This window comes from Pongo abelii, chromosome 20, assembly GCF_028885655.2.
Source record: "Pongo abelii isolate AG06213 chromosome 20, NHGRI_mPonAbe1-v2.0_pri, whole genome shotgun sequence".
In the NCBI taxonomy this organism is placed as follows: domain Eukaryota; kingdom Metazoa; phylum Chordata; class Mammalia; order Primates; family Hominidae; genus Pongo; species Pongo abelii.
In genome coordinates this window covers 43,881,080-43,904,194 of record NC_072005.2, presented here as the reverse complement: position 1 = coordinate 43,904,194, position 23,115 = coordinate 43,881,080, and the positions used below count along the sequence as shown (strand labels likewise).

The 23,115-nt window shown below is 52.3% G+C and overlaps 1 protein-coding gene across 1 annotated transcript in view; it reads right to left on the bottom strand.

The window, feature by feature from the left end:
* Positions 1-13,534: 13,534 nt before the first annotated feature.
* SPINT2 (serine peptidase inhibitor, Kunitz type 2) overlaps positions 13,535-23,115 on the bottom strand; it is a 28,393-nt gene continuing 18,812 nt past the window's right edge. The window contains exons 2-7 of the mRNA XM_002829153.6: positions 22,108-22,278; positions 18,018-18,077; positions 16,759-16,812; positions 15,684-15,845; positions 15,389-15,427; positions 13,535-14,144 (exon numbers count right to left, since the gene is read on the bottom strand). Of these exons, the coding sequence (XP_002829199.3) occupies positions 13,978-14,144; positions 15,389-15,427; positions 15,684-15,845; positions 16,759-16,812; positions 18,018-18,077; positions 22,108-22,278 (653 nt within the window). The 3' untranslated portion in view covers positions 13,535-13,977. The remainder of the gene's footprint in view (positions 14,145-15,388; positions 15,428-15,683; positions 15,846-16,758; positions 16,813-18,017; positions 18,078-22,107; positions 22,279-23,115) is intronic.

The following is a 23,115-nucleotide window of genomic DNA, read 5'->3' as shown; positions in this document are numbered from 1 at the left end:
GCACCACTGCACTCCAGCCTGGGCGACACAGTGAGACTCCGTCTCAACAAAGAAGAAAAAATATAGATATAAAAGATAAGTGTCAGGCCGGGCATGGTGGCTCACGCCCAGCACTTTGGGAGGCCAAGGCAGGTGGATCACCTGAGGTCGGGAGTTGGCGACCAGCCTGGGCAACATGGTGAAACCCTGTCTCTACCAAAAATACAAAATTTAGCCAGGCATGGTGGCAGGTGCCCGCAATCCCAGCTACTTGGGCGGCTGAGCCAGGATAATCACTTGAACCCGGGAGACAGAGGTTGCAGTGAGCCCAGATTGCACCATTGCACTCCAGCCTGGGTGATAGAGCAAGGCTCCATCTCAAAAAAAAAAAAAAGATAAGTGTCTTAATCAGTGTGGGCTGCTGTAACAAATATAGAGAGGGTGGCTTCAACAGGAAGCACAGTTCTCACGGTCCTGGAGGCTGGAAGTCTGAGATGGGGGTGTTGGTAGATCCGGTGTCAGGAGCACCGCTTCCTGGCTCGACAGCCACCTTCTCCCTGCCTCCCCGCATGGCCCAGAGCAAGATCATCTCATGTTGTGTCCCTTTCTGTAAGGGCACAAATCCCATTAATAAGGGCTCCACCCACATCACCTGATGACCTCCCAGAGGTCCTACCTCCAAATACCATCACTCGGCTTCAGCACAGGAGTTTGGGGAAGACACAAACATTCAACCCCTACTGTTCCAACCCCTACTTCACAGATGAGAAAACTGAGGGAGTAGGTAAGAAGACGAGGGGCAAACATATAGCATGGGCCAGGTGCAGTGGTTCATGCCTGTAATCCTAGCACTTTGGGAGGGAAGCAAGGCAGGAGGATCACTTGAGCCCAAGAGTTTGAGATCAGCCTGGGCAACATACTGAGACCATCTCTACATAAAATTAAAACTTAGCCAGGCATGGTAGCACTCACCTATAGTTCCAGCTACTGAGAGGCTGAGGTGGGAGGATCACTTGAGCCTGGGAAGTCCAGGCTGCAGTAAGCTGTGATTGAGCCACTGCACTCCAGCCTGGATGATGGAGCAAGACCCTATCTCAAAACACACACACAGGCCGGGCACAGTGGCTCACACCTGTAATTCCCAGCACTTTGGGAGGCTGAGGCGGGAGGGTCACTTGAGGTCAGGAGTTCGAGACCAGCCTGGCCAACATGGTGAAAAATACAAAAATTCACTGAGCATGGTGCATGCGCCTGTAATCCCAGCTACTCGGGAGATTGAGGGTTGAGAATTACTTGAACCCAGGAGGCAGAGGTTGCAGTGAGCTGAGATTGTGCCACTGCATTCCAGCCTGGGTGACAGAGCGAGACACACACACACACACACACACACACTCTCTCTCTCTCTCTCTCTCTCTGTCTCTCTCTGTCTCTCTCTCTCTCTAGTTCTAGTCTGTTCATGCTATATATGTAGTTCAAACCCAGGCAGTGTAGCTTGATTCCAAGGCTTGGCCTGGCCTCTCTGTCTCACCCTCTCGGGAGCTCTCAGAGTAATGAGCAGCCAGCTGGGCCCAGCTTTCCCTCCCCTGGGCTGGGCTCAGGTCGGGCTAGGGTAGAAACTGGAGCCTGAGTCATCTGTTCCTACCTCTGTGAAGCGAGATGTCCTTGGCATCCCTCTCCAGCCCAGCCCTGCCCCCAGCAACTGGGCTGCCTGCACCTGCAGGGAGTGGGCATCTAGAAGTAGGTGGCTGAGGCCTGGGCATGGTAACACGCATGCAGCTCATGCCCTTGTACACTCAGGTGTCTGCTCACATGTCCATTCCTCAGAGGCGCCTGGCTCGGCTGCCAGCAACTCAGAGCGGCATTGCTCCATCCCCTTTCCCTGGCTTGACGTCCAGCATAGCCTGTGCCTGCCACCATCTGCAGTTACCTTTCTTCACATTTACTTATTCAGCATGTATTTATTGAGCACCTACTATGTCTCCAGCATACTTCAAGACCTGGGGGTGGCCAGGCACAGTGGCTCATGCCTGTAATCCCAGCACTTTGGGAGGCCGAGGTGGGTGGATGGCTTGAGCTCAGGAGTTTGAGACCAGCCTGGGCAACATGGCAAAACCCCATCTCTATTTAAAAAAAAAAAAAGAAAAAAAATTGTTAAAGGAGGAGCTGAAAATAAATAAATACAAATTAATTAATTTTTTAAAAAAGCGGCCAGGTGCAGTGGCTCACACCTGTAATCCCAGGACTTTGGGAGGCTGAGGCAGGCGGATCACCTGAGGTTAGGAGTTCGAGACCAGCCTGGCCAACATGGTCAAACCCTGTCTCTACTAAAAAAAATACAAAAATTAGCCAGGCATGGTGGCGTGTGCCTGTAATCCCAGCTACTTGGGAGGCTGAGGCAGGAGAATTGCTTGAACCCGGGAGGCGGAGGTTGCAGTGAGCCAAGATTGCACTGCTGCATTCCAGCCTGGGTGACAGAGGAAGAATCCATCTCAAAAAAAAAAAGCTAGGGGTACAGAGGTAAAAAAAAAAAAAAAAAAAAAAAATCAGCAAAAATCCAGCCTCATGGAATTGACATCCTAGTCAGGGAAACAAAGTCAAATGTATAGCATGGTAGAAAAAAAACTGGAAACAAATCCCAGCACTTTGGGAGGCTTAGGTGGGAGGATCACTTGAGCCCAGGAGTTCAAGACCAACCTGGGCAATACAGGGAGATCCTGTCTCAAAAAAAAGAAAAAAGAAAACTGGAAACAAATTAAGTCTTCATCAACTGGTGAGTGGACAGAAAATGTAGTATGTGGGCCGGGTGCAGTGGCTCATGCCTATAATCCCAGCACTTTGGGAGGCCGAGACGGGCGGATCACGAGGTGAGGAGATCAAGACCATCCTGGCCAACTTAGTGAAACCCCGTCTCTGCTAAAAATACAAAAAAATTAGCCGGGCGTGGTGGGAGGCGCCTGTAGTCCCAGCTACTTGGGAGGCTGAGGCAGGAGAATGGCATGAACCTGGGAGGTGGAGCTTGCAGTGAGCCGAGATCGCGCCACTGCACTCCAGCCTGGGTGACAAGCGAGACTCCGTCTCAAAAAAAAAAAAAAAAGAAAATGTAGTATGTGGCCGGGTGCGGAGGCTCACACCTGTAATCCCAGCACTTTGGGAGGCCAAGGCGGGTGGATCACTTGAGGTCAGGAGTTCCAGACCAGCCTTGCCAACGTGGTGAAACTCCGTCTCTACTAAAAACACAAAAATTGGCCAGGCGCAGTGGTTCACGCCTGTAATCCCAGCACTTTGGGAGGCCAAGGCGGGCAGATCACGAGGTATGGGTTCGAGCCATACCAGCATGGTGAAACCCCTTCTCTACTAAAAATACAAAAATTAGCTGGGCGTAGTGGTGTGTGCCTGTAGTCACAGCTACCTGGGAGGCTGAGGCAGGAGAATTGCTTGAATCTGTGGGGGCAGAGGTTGCAGTGAGCCGAGATCACGCCACTGCACTCCAGCCTGGGCCACAGAGCAAGACTCCATCTCAAAACATAAAAATACAAAATAAAAATACAAAAATTAGCTAGGTGTGGTGGCACACACTTGTAATCCTAGCTACTTGGGAGGATGAGGCAGGAGGATCACTTGAACCCAGGAGGTGGAGGTTGCAGTGAGCTGAGATCGCACCACTGTACTCCAGCCTGGGCAACAGAGTGAGAGTCTGTCTGAAAAAGAAAGAAAAAAGAAAATGTAGCATGTCTATACAATGGAATAGTGTTCAGCAACAGCAAGCAGCAAACTCCTGACATAGGCTATGCCACGGACCTTAATCACGTGCTAGGTGAAACATGCCAGACACAAGAGGCAATGTATATTGTATGACATGCTTTATATGAAATTTTCAGGAAAGGCAATTATAGAAACAGGGTAGATTAGTGGTTGCTGGGAGATGAGGGTAGGAACAGGGAGGGGTCTTACTGAAGACAGGAAAGTGTTTTAAATGTTTTAGAACTGATTTATGGTAATAGTTGCACTATTTGATAAAGTTATTTAAAATCTCTGAGGGCTGGACATGGTGGCTCATGCCTGTAATCCCAGCACTGTGGGAGGCCGAGGTGGGAGGATCACTTCAGACCAGAGTTTGAGACCAGCCTGGCCAACATAGTGAGACCTCATCTCTACAAAAAAAAAAAAATTAGCTGGGCATAGTGCCACGTGCCTTTGGTCCCAACTACTTGGGAAGCTGAGGCAGAAGGACTGCTCGAGCCCAGAAGTTCAAGGCTGCAGTGAGCTATGATCATGCCACCGCACTCCAGACTGGGCAATGGAGCAAGACCCCGCCTCAAAAAAATAAACTTTAAAAATCACCTAGTTGTATATTTGAACTGGGTGAGTTTTGTACAACTTATACCGCAATAAAAGCCTGTAATCCCAGTACTTTGGGAGGCCAAGGTGGGAGGACTGCTTAATCCCAGGAGTTTGAGACCAGCCTGGGCAACATAGTGAGATGCCATCTCTACAAAAAATTTAAAAATTAGCCAGGTGTGGTGGCCCATGCCTGTAGTCCCAGCTACTCAGGAGGCTGAGGCAGGAGAATCGCTTGAGCCCAGGAGGTCTAGGCTGCAGTGAGCCGAGATTGCATCACTATGCTCCAGCATGGGTGACAGTGAGACACACTATCTCTATAAAAAATAAGGCTGGGCGTGGTGGCTCACGCCTGTAATCCCAGCACTTTGGGAGGCTGAGATGGGTGGATCATGAGGTCAGGAGATCGAGACCATCCTGGCTAACACGGTGAAATCCCGTCTCTACTAAAAATACAAAAAATTAGCCGGGTGTGGTGGCAGGTGCCTGTAGTCCCAGCTACTCGGGAGGCTGAGGCAGCAGAATGGCGTGAACCTGGGAGGTGGAGCTTGCAGTGAACCGAGATCGCGCCACGGCACTCCAGCCTGGGCCACAGAGCAAGACTCCGTCTCAAAAAAAAATAATAAAAATAAATAAATAATAAAATAAAATAAATAAAAAAGACCTGAAGACATGCCAGGTGCAGTGGCTCATGCCCGTAATCTCAGCACTTTGGGAGGCCGAGGCAGGCGGTCAAGAGTTCGAGACCAGCCTGGCCAACATGGTGAAACCCCGTCTCTACTAAAAATACAGAAATTAGCTGGGCATGGTGGTGGGCGCCTATAATCCCAGCTACTCGGGAGGCTGAGGCAGGAGAATCGTTTGAACCCGGCAGGCGGAGGTTGCAGTGAGCCGAGATCGTGCCATTGCACTCCAGCCTGGGCAACAGGGCAAGACTCAAAAAAAAAAAAGACCTGAAGACAAGCAGGCAAGTGATGCAAGCATATAGAGGAAGAGGGAAGAGCAAATGCAAAAGCCCCTGAGGCGGGAATGTGCCTGTGGCTGAGGAGCTGCGCTGAGGTCAGAGTGGCAGAGAGAGTGGAAGGAGAGAGGCAGATGAGGGAGACGGGAGGAGAGGCGGGTGGCGGGCGTGGACTTGTAAATCAAAGATCTTTGCTCTTTACCCTGAGTGTGACTGGGAGGTGAGCAATGATTGTGGCTTTGCCTGCAACTGGACGCAGCATATGAGAGAAAGTGTCCGTCTCTCGAGGCAGAGTGCGCATTCCATGAGGGTGAGAACTCATCTGCTTTGTGCAGCACCCAGAATGGTGTGACTCAGAGGTGCTGCTCGCCATGCCTTAGTGAACAGGTGGCATCGCCTGCTGCCAGGTACTGTGCTAGGGGCGAGGCACCACCGGCACAGGGGCTGCAAGTTTGGGTCCTGGAGGTCAGTCGCTCTACCACTTACTGCTTTGTGGACAAATCAGCTAGCCACTCTGGACTACTGTTTCCTCCTCTGTAAAAAAGAAAACTTATCTCATCTAGGAAATGGTTTTGCACAGAACCTGCCTGGCACAAGTTAAACTGATGCTCAATCAATGTTAGTTTTTGTTTTCTTCTTCTATTTTTTTTTTTTTTTTGAGACGGAGTCTTGCTCTGTCGCCAGGCTGGAGTGCAGTGGCCTGATCTTGGCTCACTGCAATGCAACCTCCAACTCCCTGGTTCAAGTGATTCTCCTGCCTCAGCCTCCCAAGTAGCTGAGATTACAGGCCCATGCCACCATGCCCAGCTAATTTTTTGTATTTTTAGTAGAGATGGGGTTTCACCGTGTTAGCCAGGATGGTCTCGATGTCCTGACCTCGTGATCTGCCCACCCTGGCCTCCCAAAGTGCTGGGATTACAGGCATGAGCCACCGAGTCCAGCCTTTTTTTTTTTTTTTTTTTTGAGGCAGGGTCTTGCTCTGCCACCCAGGCTGGAGTGCAGTGGTATGATCATAGCTCACTGCAGCCTCAACCTCCTGGGCTCAAGGGATCCTCCTACCTCAGCCTCCTGAGTAGGTGGGACTACAGCCATGCACCATTATGCTTGGCTCATATAAAAAATTTTTGCGGGGCTGGGCGCAGTGGCTCACACCTGTAATCCCAGCACTTTGGGAGGCTGAGGCGGGTGGATCACCTGAGGTCAGGAGTTTGAGACCAGCCTGACCAACATGGTGAAACCCTGTCTCTACTAAAAATACAAAAATTAGCCAGGCCGTAGTGGTAGGTGCCTGTAATCCAGTTACTTGGGAGGCTGAGGCAGGAGAATTGCTTGAGCCTGGGAGGTGGAAGTTGTAGTGAGCCAAGATTGCGCCACTGCACTCCAGTCTGGGCGACAGGGTGAGACCCCATCTCAAAAAATATATATATACATTTTTTTACAGATGGGGTCTCACTATGTTGCCTAGGCTGGTCTTGAATTCTTGGGCTCAATTGATCCTCCTTGGCCTCCCAAAATGCTGGGGTTACAGGCATGAGCCACTGCATCCAGCCTTGCCATTCAGTTCTCATCCACCGTGACTAACAGGCGCAGGGACCGTAGCTTATGTTTGCCCTCCCCAGGCCCTGGTCACACCTCACGTAGCAACAGGCCCAGGTGGCATGTGGGACTTCCCTGTTGTTCTTGCCTTGGCATTTATGGCTCTGACCTGCCCTGTTTTTTAATTTTCTTTGACGGAGTCTCGCTCTGTCGCCCAGGCTGGAATGCAGTGGCATGATCTCAGCTCACTGCAACCTCTGCCTCCCAGATTTAAGTGATTCTCCTGCCTCAGCCTACCGAGTAGCTGGGATTACAGGCATGTGCCACCTCGCCTGGCTAATTTTTGTATTTTTAGTAGAGACAACGTTTCCTCATGTTGCCCAGGCTGGTGTTGAACTCCTGACCTCAGGTGATCCACCTGCCTCGGCCTCCCAAAGTGCTGGGATTACAGGCATGAGCCACTGCACCCAGCCTGCCCTTTCCTGTTTATTCCCTGATGATCTCTGCCTAAAATGCCTTGAGGGTATAAACAGTGCCTTCTCCCCTGTAGGAAAAACAGACCTGTGCTCCCAGCTGGCAGCGGTATTGACGTCATCCACTGCTAGGTCAGCTTACCCCTTCTCTAACATTTCACCAGCAGCCATCCTTCCGAGGGACACTCTAACCCTGAAAGCTTTTACTTAATCTCTGCAATTTAGGAAGATTTCTGGATGTCAGTTTAACTGCGTTGGGAAGGCAAGATGGTGTGGGACCAAGAAGGGCACTGTCTAGCCCTCCCGGCAGGTCTCACGCTCCTGCATGCCCAAGGGCTGATGGGTGGACTGGAAAAGCAGCTGCAGCAAGGCTGGTTTGGTTTCTTTCCTGAAGCTTACAGGAAGAGAGTGCCTTGGTTCTGTAAACACCATAATCCCTGTTACTGAATGTTTTCTTTGAAATCAACCACATCTTGGGAGACAGATGACCTTAAGCACACAGTATGCAGGGACCCAGTTTCCTTTCCCAGAAGACGAAAGCTCTGGACTGGAACCTCTGACCACAGCCAGTCTTGCTCTGGTCCTTGATGTTCTGGGATCCTGATCGTCAGGAAACCTCGACGGACCGTCCGTGGGAAGTGCCAAGGGGCTGACAACCCAACTGGAAAGGCCCAGGCTTGGCCTCCACCCAGCTGACTGCTGGGTCTGGGATTTGATATGATTCCACTTAACAGGCTAGTATGTAAGCCTCTTACTGTTTCAAAAATGCTGGGAGAAGCCTCGAGACTCCAGGGTCAGAGACAAAGGCTTTCCTGCTCGCACGAAGCAGCACAGACGCCACCATGTGTGGGATTCCCCTGGGCTGTGGAGGCAGAGCCAGGGACCCAGACGGACACCTGCACAGGGAGTGGGTTGTTACGAAAGAGGCATGCTAAGCTTGGGGACCTGCCTGGCTATACCCAGCCTGTCCTCACCCCTCAACGTGCTTGCTGCAAACACAACCCTAAGAAATGACCAAGGGAGGCCAGGCACGGTGGCTCACGCCTGTAATCCCAGCACTTTGGGAGGCCAAGGCAGGTCAATCACTTGAGGTCAGGAGTTTGAGACCAGTTTGGCCAACATGGCGAAACCCCATCTCTACTAAAAATACAAAAATTAGCCGAGCCTGGTGGTGTGTCCCAACTAATTTTTGTATTTTTGGTAGAGATGGGGTTTCGCCATGTTGGCCGGGCTGGTCTCCAACTCCTGACCTCAAGTGATCCACCCACCTCAGCCTCCCAAAGTGCTGGGATTACAGGTGTGAGCCAATGCGCCCGGCTTCCTTATGAGATAATCTAATGCCTGATGATCTGAGGCGGAAGTTTCATCATGAAACCACCCCCTACCCCCCACCACCCTGGTCTGCAGAAGAACTGTCTTCCACAAAACCAGTCCTTGGTGCCAGAAAGGTTTGGGAATACTTCACTAGGATTCACACAAGGGAGTTAAGTCTGACCTGCTGATCTTTGGTGTCATTGCCTGTCATTACAAACCCAAAAAGCAACCTCCTCCCCAGAGGAGAGACATTCTGTGGGCCACCTTTCCACACGCAAACACACAACCTGAGGGGTCCAGGGTGCCCAGCTCAGGACTTTTTTTGTTTTTGTTTTTAGAGATGGGGTCTGGTCTTGCTCTGTTGCCCAGGCTGGAATGCAGTGATAGCATTGTGAGCATGGTTCACTGCAGCCTTGACCTCCCAGGATCAAACGATTTTTCCATCTCAGCCTCCCAAAGTGCTGGGATTACAGGCGTGAGTAATCCTGCCCAGGCAGGAATTGGGAAACGTCACTTGGAACACCACAGCATTGGTTCAGTTAAGCCCCATGGGCAGTGCTACTGAGCTGCAGGCTCAGTGACTACATGGGGTAGAGCTCAGAGCTCCTTGGGCATCAGAAGCCTATGATTTTGTACCAGCCAGACTGGAACAAGGCTGGGCCTGTCCCTACATTTAGAAACATCTTGTGTGTTGGGGGAGGGGGCCCCACATTCAGGAGCTGCCATTGATGGCTTCAGGTGCAGAATGGCTTTAGACTGGCCATGTCTACAAGTGTGGGGTTTTTCTTTCTTTCTTTTTTTTTTGACAGAGTCCCACTCTGTCGCCCAGGCTGGAGTGCCAGTGGTACAATCTCTGCTCGCTGCAACCTCCGCCTCCCAGGTTCAAGCGATTGTCGTGCCTCTGCCTCCCGAGTAGCTGGGACAACAGGCATGCGCCACCACGCCAGGCTAATTTTTGTATTTTTAGTAGAGATGGGGTTTCACTGTGTTGGCCAGGCTGGTCTGGAACTCCTGACTTCAAGTGATCTGCCCGCCTTGGCTTCCCAAAGTGCTGGGCTTCCCAAAATGCTGGGATTACAAGCATGAGCCACTGCGCCCGGCTTACAGGTGTGTTTTTATAGTGGGTCAGAATAGCAGCTGCAGATGCTGCTGGACTTTGGAGGACCAGGTGACAGTCTGGCCAAGCAGCGGTGCTGGGTCTGGAGGCCAGAGGGAGGACTGATTGCACCCTCCCCACCCCTCTCCCCTCCACTCCTGGGGTCTAAGGTGTTCCCTCCTCAGGTGCCAGGTTATTGGTCTCCCTCCAAGGACATGAAATCAGTCTGTATCCCACCCCAGGAAGTACCGCTTCACTTCTTTCAACATCTACTGACACCCAGACTTGTTTCTGGAAGAGTCAGATGTGAATGGAACATGGGCATTTTTACAAATTGAGAGACTTATGATTTCCCTCGCGTTGTCTGATGTGGGACACTGTAGGGAGACTTGGCAAAAAGGACACTCGACCAAGTGGCCACTGTCTTCGGGACCTAGACGAGTGAGTCCAGGAGAGTCCCAAGGGCAGAACCTGAACTAAGGCCAAGCCCCATAGGTCCCATTCTGGTGGGCCTGCCCCCTGGAGGCTGCACCCGTCAAGCAGGCCTGGGCTTGATGCTGTGGGAAGAAAGAGGCACACATACCCAGGAATGATAAGGGTAGAATTCCTAATTTTTATTTATTTGTTATTTATTTATTTTATTTTTGAGACGGAGTCTTGCTCTGTCACCCAGGCTGGAGTGCAGTGGCATGATCTTGGCTCACTGCAAGCTCCACCTCCCGGGTTCACACCATTCTCCTGCCTCAGCCTCCCGAGTAGCTGGGACCACAGGCGCCCACCACCACACCCGGCTAATTTTTTGTATTTTTAGTAGAGACGGGGTTTCACCGTGTTAGCCACCCACCTCGGCCTCCCAAAGTGCTGGGACTACAGGCGCGAGCCACTGCGCCCGGCCTGTTTTTTATTTATTTTTTCGAGACAGAGTCTCGCTCTGTCACCCAGGCTGGAGTGTAATGGCGCGATCTCGGCCCACTGCAACCTCTGCCTCCTGGGTTCCAGCAGTTCTACCTCAGCCTCCCGAGTAGCTGGGACTATAGGCGTGTGCCACCATGCCTGGCTAATTTTTGTATTTTTAGTAGAGATGGGGTTTCAACCATGTTGGCCAAGCTGGTCTCTAACTCCCGACCTCAAGTGATTGGCCCACCTCAGCCTCCCAAAGTGCTGGGATTACAGGTGTGAGCCACTGTGCCCAATTTGTATTTTTTTGAGACAGGGTCTTGCTCCGTTGCCCTGGCTGGAGTGCAGTGGTGCAATCATGTCTCACTGCAGCCTCGATCTCCTGGGCTCTAGCGATCCTCCCACTTCAGCCTCCTGAGTAGCTGGGAGTACAGCCATGCGTCACCACGCCCGGCTAATTTTTGTTTTTTTGTAGAGATGGGGTTTTGTCACGTTGCCCAGGCTAGCCTCGAACTTCTGGATTCAAGTGATAAACCTGCCTCAGCCTCCCAAAGTGCTGGGATTATAGGCATGAGCCACTGCACCGGCCCCTAATGTTTATGAGTCTGTATAACCCCCAAGCCCTTTGTCCTGATCTTTACCCAGGAGATGGCCTAGGGAAACCCTTTCTAGGGACAGCCACACTGTCTGCCTTCCTCAAGTTTGTGGACCAGGAGAAGGGAGAGTGAGAAGCTCTGAGCTGATTTTCGGTGAGCTGATTGTTTTTCAGGCTGGTCAAGTAAAGCAGCAGAAGGAACAAAGAACTCTGTAACTGGTTGTGATCAATTACTTGTCACACCACTGCACTCGGACCAGCAATGAATTGATTTTTTATAAAGCCCATTCCACCTCTCAACGGTGCCAGCAGCCCGAAGGAGACAGGGATGTGAAGTGGCCACTGAATGCCTAGGCCACTGACCCACTGTTGGGCGGCCTTTGCAACAAAAAGAGGACCTTCGTCAGGCCGTAAAATGCCCCGAGAATTGAACACATGACATGGCTGAGCTTCAAGGGCCACGGCGGCAGCAGCCTGAAGAGTGTCTGCTGCGGTGAGGCCCACCAGTCGCCCTGGAGAGTCCAGAGGCCCAGATGGAGTTGAGCTGCCAGGAGCAGAGGGGCTGGGGCCTCCCTTGCCGTGAGAAGAAAGGGGCAGGTTTAGGCAGGAGAAGTGGGTCACAGAGCAGCAGCTTCTGCACTAGAAACGTATAAAGGCTCATTGTATTAGAAACCTACAGAAGCTCAACTGGGCTTCAGAGAATTCCCTTCATCTAACTTCCTATTATGGTAGAATTAAGTGATTCTCAAGTTTTTTTTGTTGTTTTTTTGTTTTGAAAGGAGTCTCGCTCTGTCACCCAGGCTGGTGTGCAATGGCGCGATCTCGGCTCACTGCAACCTCCGCCTCCCAGGTTCAAGCGATTCTCCTGCCTCAGCCTCCCGAGTAGCTGGGATTACAGGCGCCCACCACCACGCCCGGCTAATTTTTTGTATTTTTAGTAGAGAGGGGGTTTCACCATGTTGGCCAGGCTGGTCTGGAACTCCTGACCTCAGGTGATCCACCTGCCTCAGCCTCCCAAAGTGCTGGGATTACAGGCATGAGCCACTGTGCCTGGCCAATTCTCAAGTTTTTAAAAAAGTCCAAAGGCACAATTTTTTTTTTTTTTTTAACATGACCGAGATAGGAGACAGTCCATATTGGAGTTGGTGGAGAAAGGCTCCTGCTGGGCAGAGGCGCATGTGCGGACTCTGCAGGCTTGCAGGGGTTAGGGGCCGCACCCAGAGCGCTGCAGGTGGAGAGGCTCTGCCCAACTCCCAGGCCCTCTTTCCCTGGACCACAGGCTCGCCCGGATCCCTGTGTGTCTGATTTGTCTGGGACGTGGTAAGTAGATTCCACTTGTTCACCAACCCCAAGCCAGCTGCAATGACCACTGGAGAGCGGGCTGAGGCATGCGGGGATCAGCTGGGAGGACACCAGGATCCCTTTGCAGCATCTGCTGTGGGTGAGGGAGGCGGGGCAGAAGCAGATGAGCTATTTGCCCAACTTGCTTCTGGAAGAGATTTTTAAGCCCTAAGGGATTTCTAGGAAGGGCCAAGGGAAAGACATGGACATTCTTTGGTTCCAAGCAGTCGAAAGCACTGTCTGGCCTGTGGCACTGCACCTGGCTGCTCCTCCTGTGTCTCCGAGGCAGGTAGAGTCCAGCCGCCTGCCTGACCTCATGGGGCGCCCAGATGCCAGATACCTCCTTGTTGGAATAGAGGGGGGAGGAAAGGGGCTTCTAGAGTCTAGTGTCAGGAAAGGAACAGCCACAGGAGGCAGCAGGATTGGGCCTGGAGGCGAAATTCAGCTGGGCAGTTCTCCGTCCCCGTTCCCACACAGGCGAGTGTGGGAGACTTGACAGAAAAGCCCAGTGCAGGCAGTGCAAGGCCTGACCTAGAGCGCCCTCCCACCACCCCTTCAAGATGCAGAGAGCACAGAACCACGAGAGGAGAAGCGTCATGGACACCACAAGGACTCGGTTAAGCCCCTCCAACCCCGGAAGGTCTTGGTCCTCCCTGGACAGCACGCGCCCCTCCTGTGCCCTCGAGGGCAGTGCTTCAAGGTGTGGGCTACAGTCTATAGTGGGACATCAAGATCAGTTCAGAGGGTTGTAGCCAGAAGTTTTAAAAAGTGAAATAGAGTAATAAAATATCAGCGTTCACAGGTGGTGAGGCTAAGTGGTTTGGCGAAAGTTCACGGGCACTCAGTAATAGGACATTTATTTCATCTTGTGGATTCATTCAAAAAGATCTGAAAGACGCTATTTTGAGGGGTCTATTTCTAGAATGGGACACCTCAGATAGTGTCTTGTGATCATTTTGGTAGGGTTGAAATTAGGACTCCCATAAAGAAAGCACATGCTGAAATTTATTTTAAAGGGGAAGGCCCCTTTTTATTAAACTTGTACATTTTACTTTCCTTCTTTCAGAATGCTAATAAAAAACTTTTGTTTATACTTTAAAAAAACCATAAATCAGACAAACAAAAGAAACGATTCTAACATGACTTTTGTGATGAGAAAAGAGGCAATGGAATTCAACATAAGCAAAGAAAACTCTACCTGGAGCAAAGAAATCCATCAGCGAGGAAACAACTCGGGGCTGCTGCCAGACCGCAGGCCATGTGAGGAGCCTCCTAGAGGATTTCCAAAGCAAACCCATCCCCACCAGACCAGGAAGCAGCCGTCCTACCTCCCAGAGAAACAGACCTCAGCCCTAATGATCGCTCAAATCCAAGTCAATCACTCTATTTAAAAAAAGCTCGTACATAGTCTCCCCTCCCATCCCCAGTCCTCTTGGCGACAGGGCAGTCACAGGACATATGTGTTCTTCACCAGCTGCTCCTTGTCATCTCCGGAGCTCCAGACGGTGCGCAGGGCACGCTCCTGGTTCCTCCGTGCCACCCGGATCAGGTAGACCATGGAGGCTCCCAGGAAGAGTATCAACACCATCACGAACAGCCCCGCCAGAACCACCACTGAGGACAAGAGAGGGGCCTCAGGACGGGCCAGGCAAGGGGAGTTGCAGCCAGAGTGGCGCTCACCAAGGGCCTGGGGTATCCAGGTGGGCTCAGCCTGAGGACCAAATGCCCCTCCCCAACCCAGAGACGGTACAGAACTGCAGCTGGAGAGGACACAGCCTGCCAGAGATGCCACCAAGGAGATTCCCCAAAAAAAGGAGGCGCCATGCTACGTGCATGCCAGCAGAGTAGTCATCTGTGTTCCTTCTTTTTGAACTAAAAACTCAACTCTCGGGGCAACCTGCACAGGAGCCCCAGGTCGAGAGATGCACAAGGGTGTAAAAAACACTTAGCACCGGTGTGTACACATGAAACCTTAGGGGCTTTGTGCACACACACGCTGACCGGCAATAGAGAAAGACGTGGCCCTGCAGGGGCTGGGAGGGCTGAGAGCTGCTGCGGGATGAAGTCAGCGTGGAAGCGAGGGGGTACTCAGAGCGGTGCCAGCAAATGTAATAGTGTCTACCCCACTGCAGTCTCGCTGGTCAGCTCAGATGCTTTTCTTCAGGAGGGGATCCAGCTAAGGAGTGTGACCTGTGGCAGCCTCCCCCATGTGGCTGTAGAGCTACAGAGTTGGCCTTTTTGGGGCCACCCTCCAGACCCGGACTGCTTGCTTCCCAGCCCTGTGCCTGGCAAACCAGGCTTCACTGCTAGAACTGGACAGACTCACAGGCCAGGTCCTGGCTCCTTCACAGGGAAACAGGTGGAGAAAGAGGCCAGACTGGCATGGCAGGTCTTTTGTGCCAACATTATCACCTGCAACTCAGGCTCACAAACACAGGCCAGAGGCCTGGCCTCCTGCTCAGGCCAGACTGTGTTGGGAAACACCCTGGCCCGTGGTCCTCCGTCCTGTCACCCGTGACCAACTCTTATGCCCCACACAGCAGCGCTCCCTCCACACCTCAGGCCAGCCTCAGGCCCGTGTGCAGCAGTCCTCAAACGCCCAACAGGAAGACCTCATCCCCAGTCACCCACGCCGCCTGGGCAGGGCCTGCCTTGTGACTGATTCACTCCAGCCCCAACTGTGTACACTGAATGGTGGGACAAACCACCACCTCGCCATTCTCACGCAGAAACATGACTTTCTGCCAAGATGATGTTCACAGTGAAGGATAATGTAAACCACAGCTGGGCAGGGCTGAGCTCAGTCAAAGAAGGGAGGAGGCAGGCTGATGGCAGAAGGAGGGTAAGGGGCTACTTACCCTTTGAGCCAAGGGGCAGGGGAGGATTCTCCTGCTGGCCTGGAAGAGAACACACGGCCTGAGGTCAGCTCACAGCCCCCATTCCACAGAGCTGCCGCAGGGGATCCCCTCAGCCAGGGCCTCCACGGGCAGGTCTTTCTGAGGGACTTTCTTCCAGCTTTTCTGGGGCTTAGAGGCCTTGCCACCCTGGTGGGCCCAAGAACAGCATTTCCAAGGCCTTCATATTTTAGGGATGGGGAGATGGACCAGGGTCCTCAAGGGCGGGGCTTCCTGGGCTAAGGGGCCGCAGACTCACGGAAGCAGCGGAGCATGCAGGCCTCCTCGGAGCGGTAGCTGTTCTTATTGCCCCGGCAGCCTCCATAGATGAAGTTATTGCAGGAGTTCCTCTCCACGTCAAAGTACCAGCGTGGGAAGGACGCACGGCAAGGCCCAGTGACTGCCTTGGCGGCGCAGTATTCTAGGAGTAAGACAGCCCAAGGAATACAAATTAGTAGGGCCCGCAAGGAGGGGAAGCCAGCCAGAACGTGCCTGAGGAGGCTCACAGCTCCACCAGATGGAGAAACATCTCTCTGGTAGAGAAGCCTGTAAATTACACCCAAGGCCAGTGCAGCGGCTCTGACACGCTGCTCCATGGGTCCAGGTGACGGCTTCGGAGCTTTGAAGACTGCTCTCTGCCAAGCCCTGTTCTAGGCCTTTTACATGCACTGGCTGAGTCTCTATGAGACCTATCTGGGACCCTTCATTTTATACATGGGAACTCTGAGGCGGGGCGACAGTCACTTGCCCACAGCCAAGCCACTGGTGAGAGGTGCAGGGACAATGTAAATTCCAGAGCCACGTGCCAGGCTGCGCCTCTAAAGCACGTCTCCACAGGCTCAGCCTCCTTCCCACTGGTGGCGGCATCCACGTGGGGCCTGTCACCTTGACCCCAACCCCAGGGGGCTGCCACCACCTGGGGAGGGGAAAGCCCTGCTCTACAACTTCCTCAGTGGAAATCCGCAAGTGTCTCTCAATACCCAACTAAGAATATGTGTTTTGCCCCACATATAAGTTTCTTCGGAGTTTTTTTTTTTTTTTTTTTTGAGACAGAGTCTCACTCTGTTGCCCAGGCTGGAGTGCAGTGGTGCAATCTTGGCTCATTGCAACCTCCGCCTCCCAGGTTCAAGCAATTCTCCTGCCTCAGCCTCCCGAGTAGCTGGGACTACAGGTGCATGCCACTATGCCCAGCTAATTTTTTGTATTTTTAGTAGAGACGGGGTTTCATCATGTTAGGATGGTCTCGATATCCTGACCTCGTGATCCACCTCAGCCTCCCAAAGTGCTGGGATTACAGGTGTGAGCCACTGCGCCTGGCCTCTTTGTAGTTTTACCTTCATAGTTGAACATATCGCTGGAGTGGTCTTCAGAATCCTGCCTTCTGGGAGCTGAAACACAAACATCTGTGTTAGGGAGGCTGGGCCGGACACAGGACACAGGCCTAGCTGGGGCTGGGTCTGGAAGGGCCCACTAAGAAGTGTGCACACCATGCCTTTAAGAAGGGGTGTGTAGCCCCTTCCATGGCTGGCTCTGCCACGTCACCCCAGCCCTAATGGGCTCTACGCACACACAGAGTGCTGGATGAGGCGGCCCTGCCGCCACCTCAGGGTTCCTATAGAAACCAAGCCCACCACAGCAAATAATATTATAGGGAACACGGTCTTAGTCACACTTTCTAATACAGTGAGGGGGACATGTTCCTCTCCAACAGGATGGAAACCAGAGCTGGCGTATGGGGGGGCTAGCAGAGGATAAACAGGGAGCCAGGCAGAGCAACGCCAGGACAGGCATAGGACTCCAGGCCTAGCAAAGCTGGAAAGTGACCACCCTAACGCCCCAGCATTCTACAAGCCAGCCAGCCCAACAGCTGCTGAGCTATGGTGCACTCGGTGGGTGGCAGTTGCCAGGGGAGTCCCATCCTCCAGCAGGGGTGCGATGCAGTCGCCCCTCCACAGCAGCCTCCCAGAGTCCATGGCCTGAGGCCTGCCCCGAGGGTGCATTTGCTACCTGGTAGTGCATCGGGACCACTCACCCCAGGCGCCCGATGCAGAGTCCTTAAACCATAAAGGAGGAATGGGGCAGCAGCCGCCAGCACTACAAAGCAAGCTAACACACATCTTGAGATCACGCACTGCAGTGGCGGGGAGGCGGGGGTGGCATAGGACAGAGGATGCCCACAGGGCAGGGGAGAGTGATGGCAACAGGGAGCAAAGGAAGCAGAGGAGACAGAACAGGCAGACAGGAGGGTGGGCGGGGAGTGGGGTCAGCAGAGCAGCTGGAGGCCTGCACAGCAAGGAGGGGCCTGAGCCTCACGGGCAGCAGCCACCTCCATCCCATCCTCCAGGAGGAGATGGGGACCAGCCAGGAAGTGCTGCAGGATCCCCGGCCCCTGTGTCAGCTGGACAGTATAAACTCCCCCATGTAAGGATGCTGGAGCCAGAAGCTGGCAGCCCAGGCAGAGCCCCCGGTTTGCCAATTTTGAGTAAACAGAACCATGAGAGGAAAGCCTGTGACAGTTCCCAAATGACAAGTGTCCTTTCACAATGACCCATCCGGTGGCCTCACTCCATCGCGGGTCTCTTTAAGAACCTACCACTTGGGACAGAGGAATCTGCTGCATTCCTGCTGGTGGCCAGGTCACCCGTGGCATTCTCTGCAAGGGGACAAAGAAACAGCACAGTGAAAGAGTGCTTCCAAGACTGCCGGGGACAAGGAGCTGGCCCTGTGTGCCTCTCACCGCGCATTCATTTCTCCTTTACATGGGACCTTCAATGTGCATGCCAGACCGCAACTTGGAAATAAGGAACCAAGACTGCCTCCCGAAGAGGAAACTTAAGATTAACTTGCAGGGAATCAGAGCAGAGATGTGCAAAGTGACCTTAAAAAGACAGTGACTTGGCCGGGTGTGGTGGCTCATGCCTGTAATTCCAGTACTTTGGGAGGCCAAGGCGGGTGGATCACCTGAGGTCAGGAGTTTGAGACCAGCCTGGCCAACATGACAAAACCTATTAAAAATACAAAAGTTAGGGCCGGATTCAGTGGCTCATGCCTGTAATCCCAGCACTTTGGGAGGCCAGGGTGGGCAGATCATGAGGTCAGGGATCGAGACCATCCTGGCCGACACTGCGAAACCCTGTCTCTACTAAAAATACAAAAAATTAGCCGGGTGTGGTGGCACGCGCCTGTAGTCCCAGCTACTCCAGAGGCTGAGACAGGAGAATTGCTTGAACTGGGGAGGCGGAGGTTGCAGTGAGCCAAAATCGCACCACTGCACTCCAGCCTGGACGACAGAGTGCGACTCCATCTCAAAAAACAAACAAACAAAAAAACCCAAAAAATTAGCCAGGCGTGATGGCAAATGCCTGTAATCCCAGCTACTCGGGTGGCTGAGGAAGGAGAATCGCTTGAACCCGGGAGGCAGAGGTTGTGGTGAGCCAAGATCGCACCATTGACCATTGCGCTCCAGCCTGGGCAACAAGAGCGAAACTCCGTCTCAAACAATCAAAACACAGTGACTTCCAGGGCCAAATAATTGCTTAACTGTATCAACTCATCTAACTAATTCAACTATAATACCAATGCTTACACTGGGTGAAGGGTGGGGGGCATCACTTGAGGCCAGGAGTTTGAGACCAGCTTGGGCAACATAAAAAGACCTCATCTCTTTGGGGGGAGAAAAACAAAACAAAACACAACACCTTTTTTAAAGGTTAACATGATAAATTTTTTTTTTTGAAACGGAGTCTCGCTCTGTCGCCCAGGCTGGAGTGCAGTGGCGCGATCTCGGCTCACTGCAAGCTCTACCTCCCGGGTTCACGCCATTCTGCTGCCTCAGCCTCTGTAGTAGCTGGGACTATAGGCGCCCGCCACTATGCCTGGCTAATTTTTTTTTGTATTTTGAGTAGAGACAGGGTTTCACCGTGTTAGCCAGGATGGTCTCAATCTCCTGACCTCTTGATCTGCCCGCCTCGGCCTCCCAAAGTGCTGGGATTACAGGCGTGAGCCCGGCCAACATGATAAATTTTACACAGCGTTTATCTCCCACACCTTGTCAAAGATGGAGGGAACCCTGGCTCCTCCGCATCCTCGGGCCTGGCCTAGCCTGATGCTATTAAACGGTCACCTTGCAAACCAGCTCCCCTCGTTCTGCCTCTCTCTTCATCAAGCAGTCTTCTGGCAACTCGACTAGAGACTTGCCTATGCGGACTAAAGGCATGGGCCCGGGGACACGAGTGCCTGCTCCCCGGGGCGATCCTGGTTCTCATGATGAATTAATACACTGGCATTCTCATTCTCACTTGCCTTCCCACAGAGCCTGCCTGCCTGGGAGAGAATATGCCAGCAAAGGACCTCAGGCACTAGCAGCCCTGGCAGTGTTTAGCTCTTTACAGACTCACATGGGAGCGCCTCGAGAGACACACATTGCATCCAGTAAGATGCCAATATGTGCTTTCTGGACCGGCAAGGCGGGGCCAGACTCTAGGGAGACAGCTAACCTGCCTCCTCCCAGGAACACACAGCCACTCATGTCCCCTGGCTATGCTCACTGTCCACTGCCTGTGTTCTCAACCCTTCAACTCCCTTCCTGAGGAGGTAACGAACAGCCAGGATGGACAGATACATTTGCTAAAGGCAACTCTTGACTGGGATAGCTCAGAAAAGGTAGCAAAAGATATTTCTCCCAAGTCCTCCTTCATAATGAATCACAGCTGATGACAGAAATACAGTAACTGGGTCAACGGTGGCTCACAGAGACAACGCCAAGTCATCAAAAAAACATGTTAGGGAGAGTGCCACTGAAAATATTTTTATTTATTTTTTACTTAAAGGTCAGTGTAATTGTTTGTTTTTTCAGTTAAAGTGAAATGTTTAGCTGGGCACAGTGGCTCACGCCTGTAATCCTAGCACTTTGGGAGGCAGGCAGATTGCTTGAGCTCAAGAGTTTGAGACCAGCCTGGGTAACATGGTGAAACTCCATCTTTACAAAATACACAAAAATTAGCCAGGTGTGGAGGCACGTGCCTGTAGTCCCAGCTACTTGAGAAGCTGAGGCGCGAGAATCACTTGAACCCAGGAGGCGGAGGTTGCAGTGAGCCAAGATCACACCACTGCACTCTAGCCTGGTAGGCGACTGAGCGAGAAAAAAAGAAAAAAGTGAAAATCTTTAACACAGGATTTGGATGGCCAAACCCTCGGGTCTCTGGAACACTCGGGATGGAGCAGCCCCAAAGGGCCAATGTCTCATCACCACCAGCTCTCAGGAAGTCCTTCTCACTCAGCTGAGAGCCAGGGCATGCTGCTGGGAGGTTTAGGTTTTAATTTAAACTGAGGTTGTCAGGGTCAAAATTACCTTGATTCCACAGAACTCCTCGCAGGTGAGGGCCGCAAAGAGGATGGATTCCAGGACGTATGTTTGTTTTAACTTGACCCGTAACTTGGCTGGGTGAGCTATTCAAGTCACTTGTCCCACAATTAAAAATAACCCAAATAGCAGCCAGGTGCGGTGGCTTACACCTGTAATCCGAGCACTTTGCAAGGCTAAGGCAGGCAGATCACTTGAGGCCAGGAGTTCGAGACCAGCTTGGCCAACATGGCGAAACCCCATCTCTACTAAAAATACAAAAATTAGCCAGGCGTGGTGGTGGACACCTGGAATCCCAGCTACTCAGGAGGCTGAGGTTGCAGTGAGCCGAGATTGCTCCACTGCACTCCAGCTTGGGCGACACAGCAAGACTCTGTCTCAAAATAAAATAAAATAACCCAAATACCCAGGGAACAAGAGGGGCAGCCCTGTCGGAGTGGATCAAAAAGCCTCTGCTCAAGAAGGCAAGGCTACTTCCTCATCAGTCTGCTCTGAAGTTTGCACTAAGGAAGCTGGGTCATGCTGGCCCCAGCTCTGCCCTATTGTTTTGCTGCCTTTCTGGGAAGAGGAGGAATGAGGGTCTGCTGTGAAACCACTGTACGGCCACCAGGACATTCACACGGTGCCTGTTTCTTCTGCTTTTTAAAATGTCACCCAGATTCCACTGTCAAGAACTAATAAAGAGAGGAAAGTATCCATATTCCAGTTAATAAATTGTCTCTAAAGAGCAAAATCTGGCTGGGCATGGTGGCTCACACCTATAATCTCAGCCCTTTGGAAGGCCCAGGTGGGAGGATCACTTGAGGCCAAGAGTTCAAGACCAGCCTGTAACATAGGGAGACCCCCACCTCTATAAAAAATTTCAAAATGAGCAAGGTGTGATGGTGTGTGCCTGTAGTCCCAACTACTCAGGAGGCTGAGGTGGGAGGATCTGCTTGAGCCCAGGAGGTGGAGGCTGCAGTGAGACCCTGTCTAAAAAAAGAGCAGGGGCTGGGCACAGTGGCTCATGCCTGTAATCCTAGCACTTTGGGAGGCTGAGATAGGCAGATCACAAGGTCAGGAGATCGAGACCATCCTGGCTAACAAGGTGAAACCATGTCTCTACTAAAAACACAAAAAATTAGTTGGGCGTTGATGGCAGGCACCTGTAGTCCCAGCTACTCAGGAGGCTGAAGCAGGAGCATGGCGTGAACCCAGGAGGTGGAGCTTGCAGTAAGCCGAGATCGTGCCACTGCACTCCAGCCTGGGCGACAGAGCAAGACTCCATCTCAAAAAAAAAGAAAAAAGAAAAAAAACAAAGCTCCAACTACTACCGTCTCACCTGTGACAGTGGCACATTTCTTGAGGCACTCCTCCTTGGTCAGGTAATTATTGCTGTTTCCGTCACAGCCCCCATACACAAACAGCTGGCAGGATCCATCAGTGGCATTGTACCACCACCTAGGCATGGAGGCCCGGCATCTGCCCACCACCTTCGACACCAGGCAGAAGTCTGAAATGCGAAGCACAACCCCGTTAGCTTGGCAGGGCAATCCTGGCAACGAAGGACACGCACAGATCTGTACATGGATCCCCCAGGAGAACCAGAGCCTTGAGTTCCAGCAGTTCCTCTGTGAGCTGTTTCCCAAGCCCAGATCGTCAACAGGCCCACTCAGCGCTTCCTTCCTTGTAGAAACACGTCGCCCAGCAATAAAGACACCAACCCACCCACTGAACTGTATTTCATTTGTGTGTTTTGTCCCGTGTCCCCATTATTGAAGACATGCACATCCAGTGTAGAAACATGACTTTATTTATTTATTTTGGAGAGAGAGTCTCACTCCATCGCCAGGCTGGAATGCGGTGACTCGATCTCAGCTCACTGCAACCTCTGCCTCCCAGGTTCAAACGATTCTTTTGCCTCACCCTCCTAAGCAACTGGAACTACAGGCGTGCGCCACCATGCTGGGCTTTTTTTTCCTGTACTTTTAGTACAGATGGAGTTTCACCATGTTGCCCAGGCGGGTCTTCAACTCTGAGCTTAGGCAATCCGCCTGCCTCGGCCTCCCAAAGTGCTGGGATCACAGGCACGAGCCACCACGCCCAACGGAAACATGACTAAAAAAAAAAAAAAAACAAAATCTGACTCCAAGACCCTTCTGGATGCTGCCCCATCCCACAGGGCCAAGGGGAGCTTAGGGCTGAAAGGTCAGAGCCAGAGAAGTGAGGCTGGGAAGGAGAGGCGCTATCAGCGCCCTCGGTAGTCCTCACATGCACTTTTCCTGACCTTTCCTGTCCACTCTCTGCCCAGGCAGGCCACAGGACACTCAAATTACTGCAAGAGCCTCAG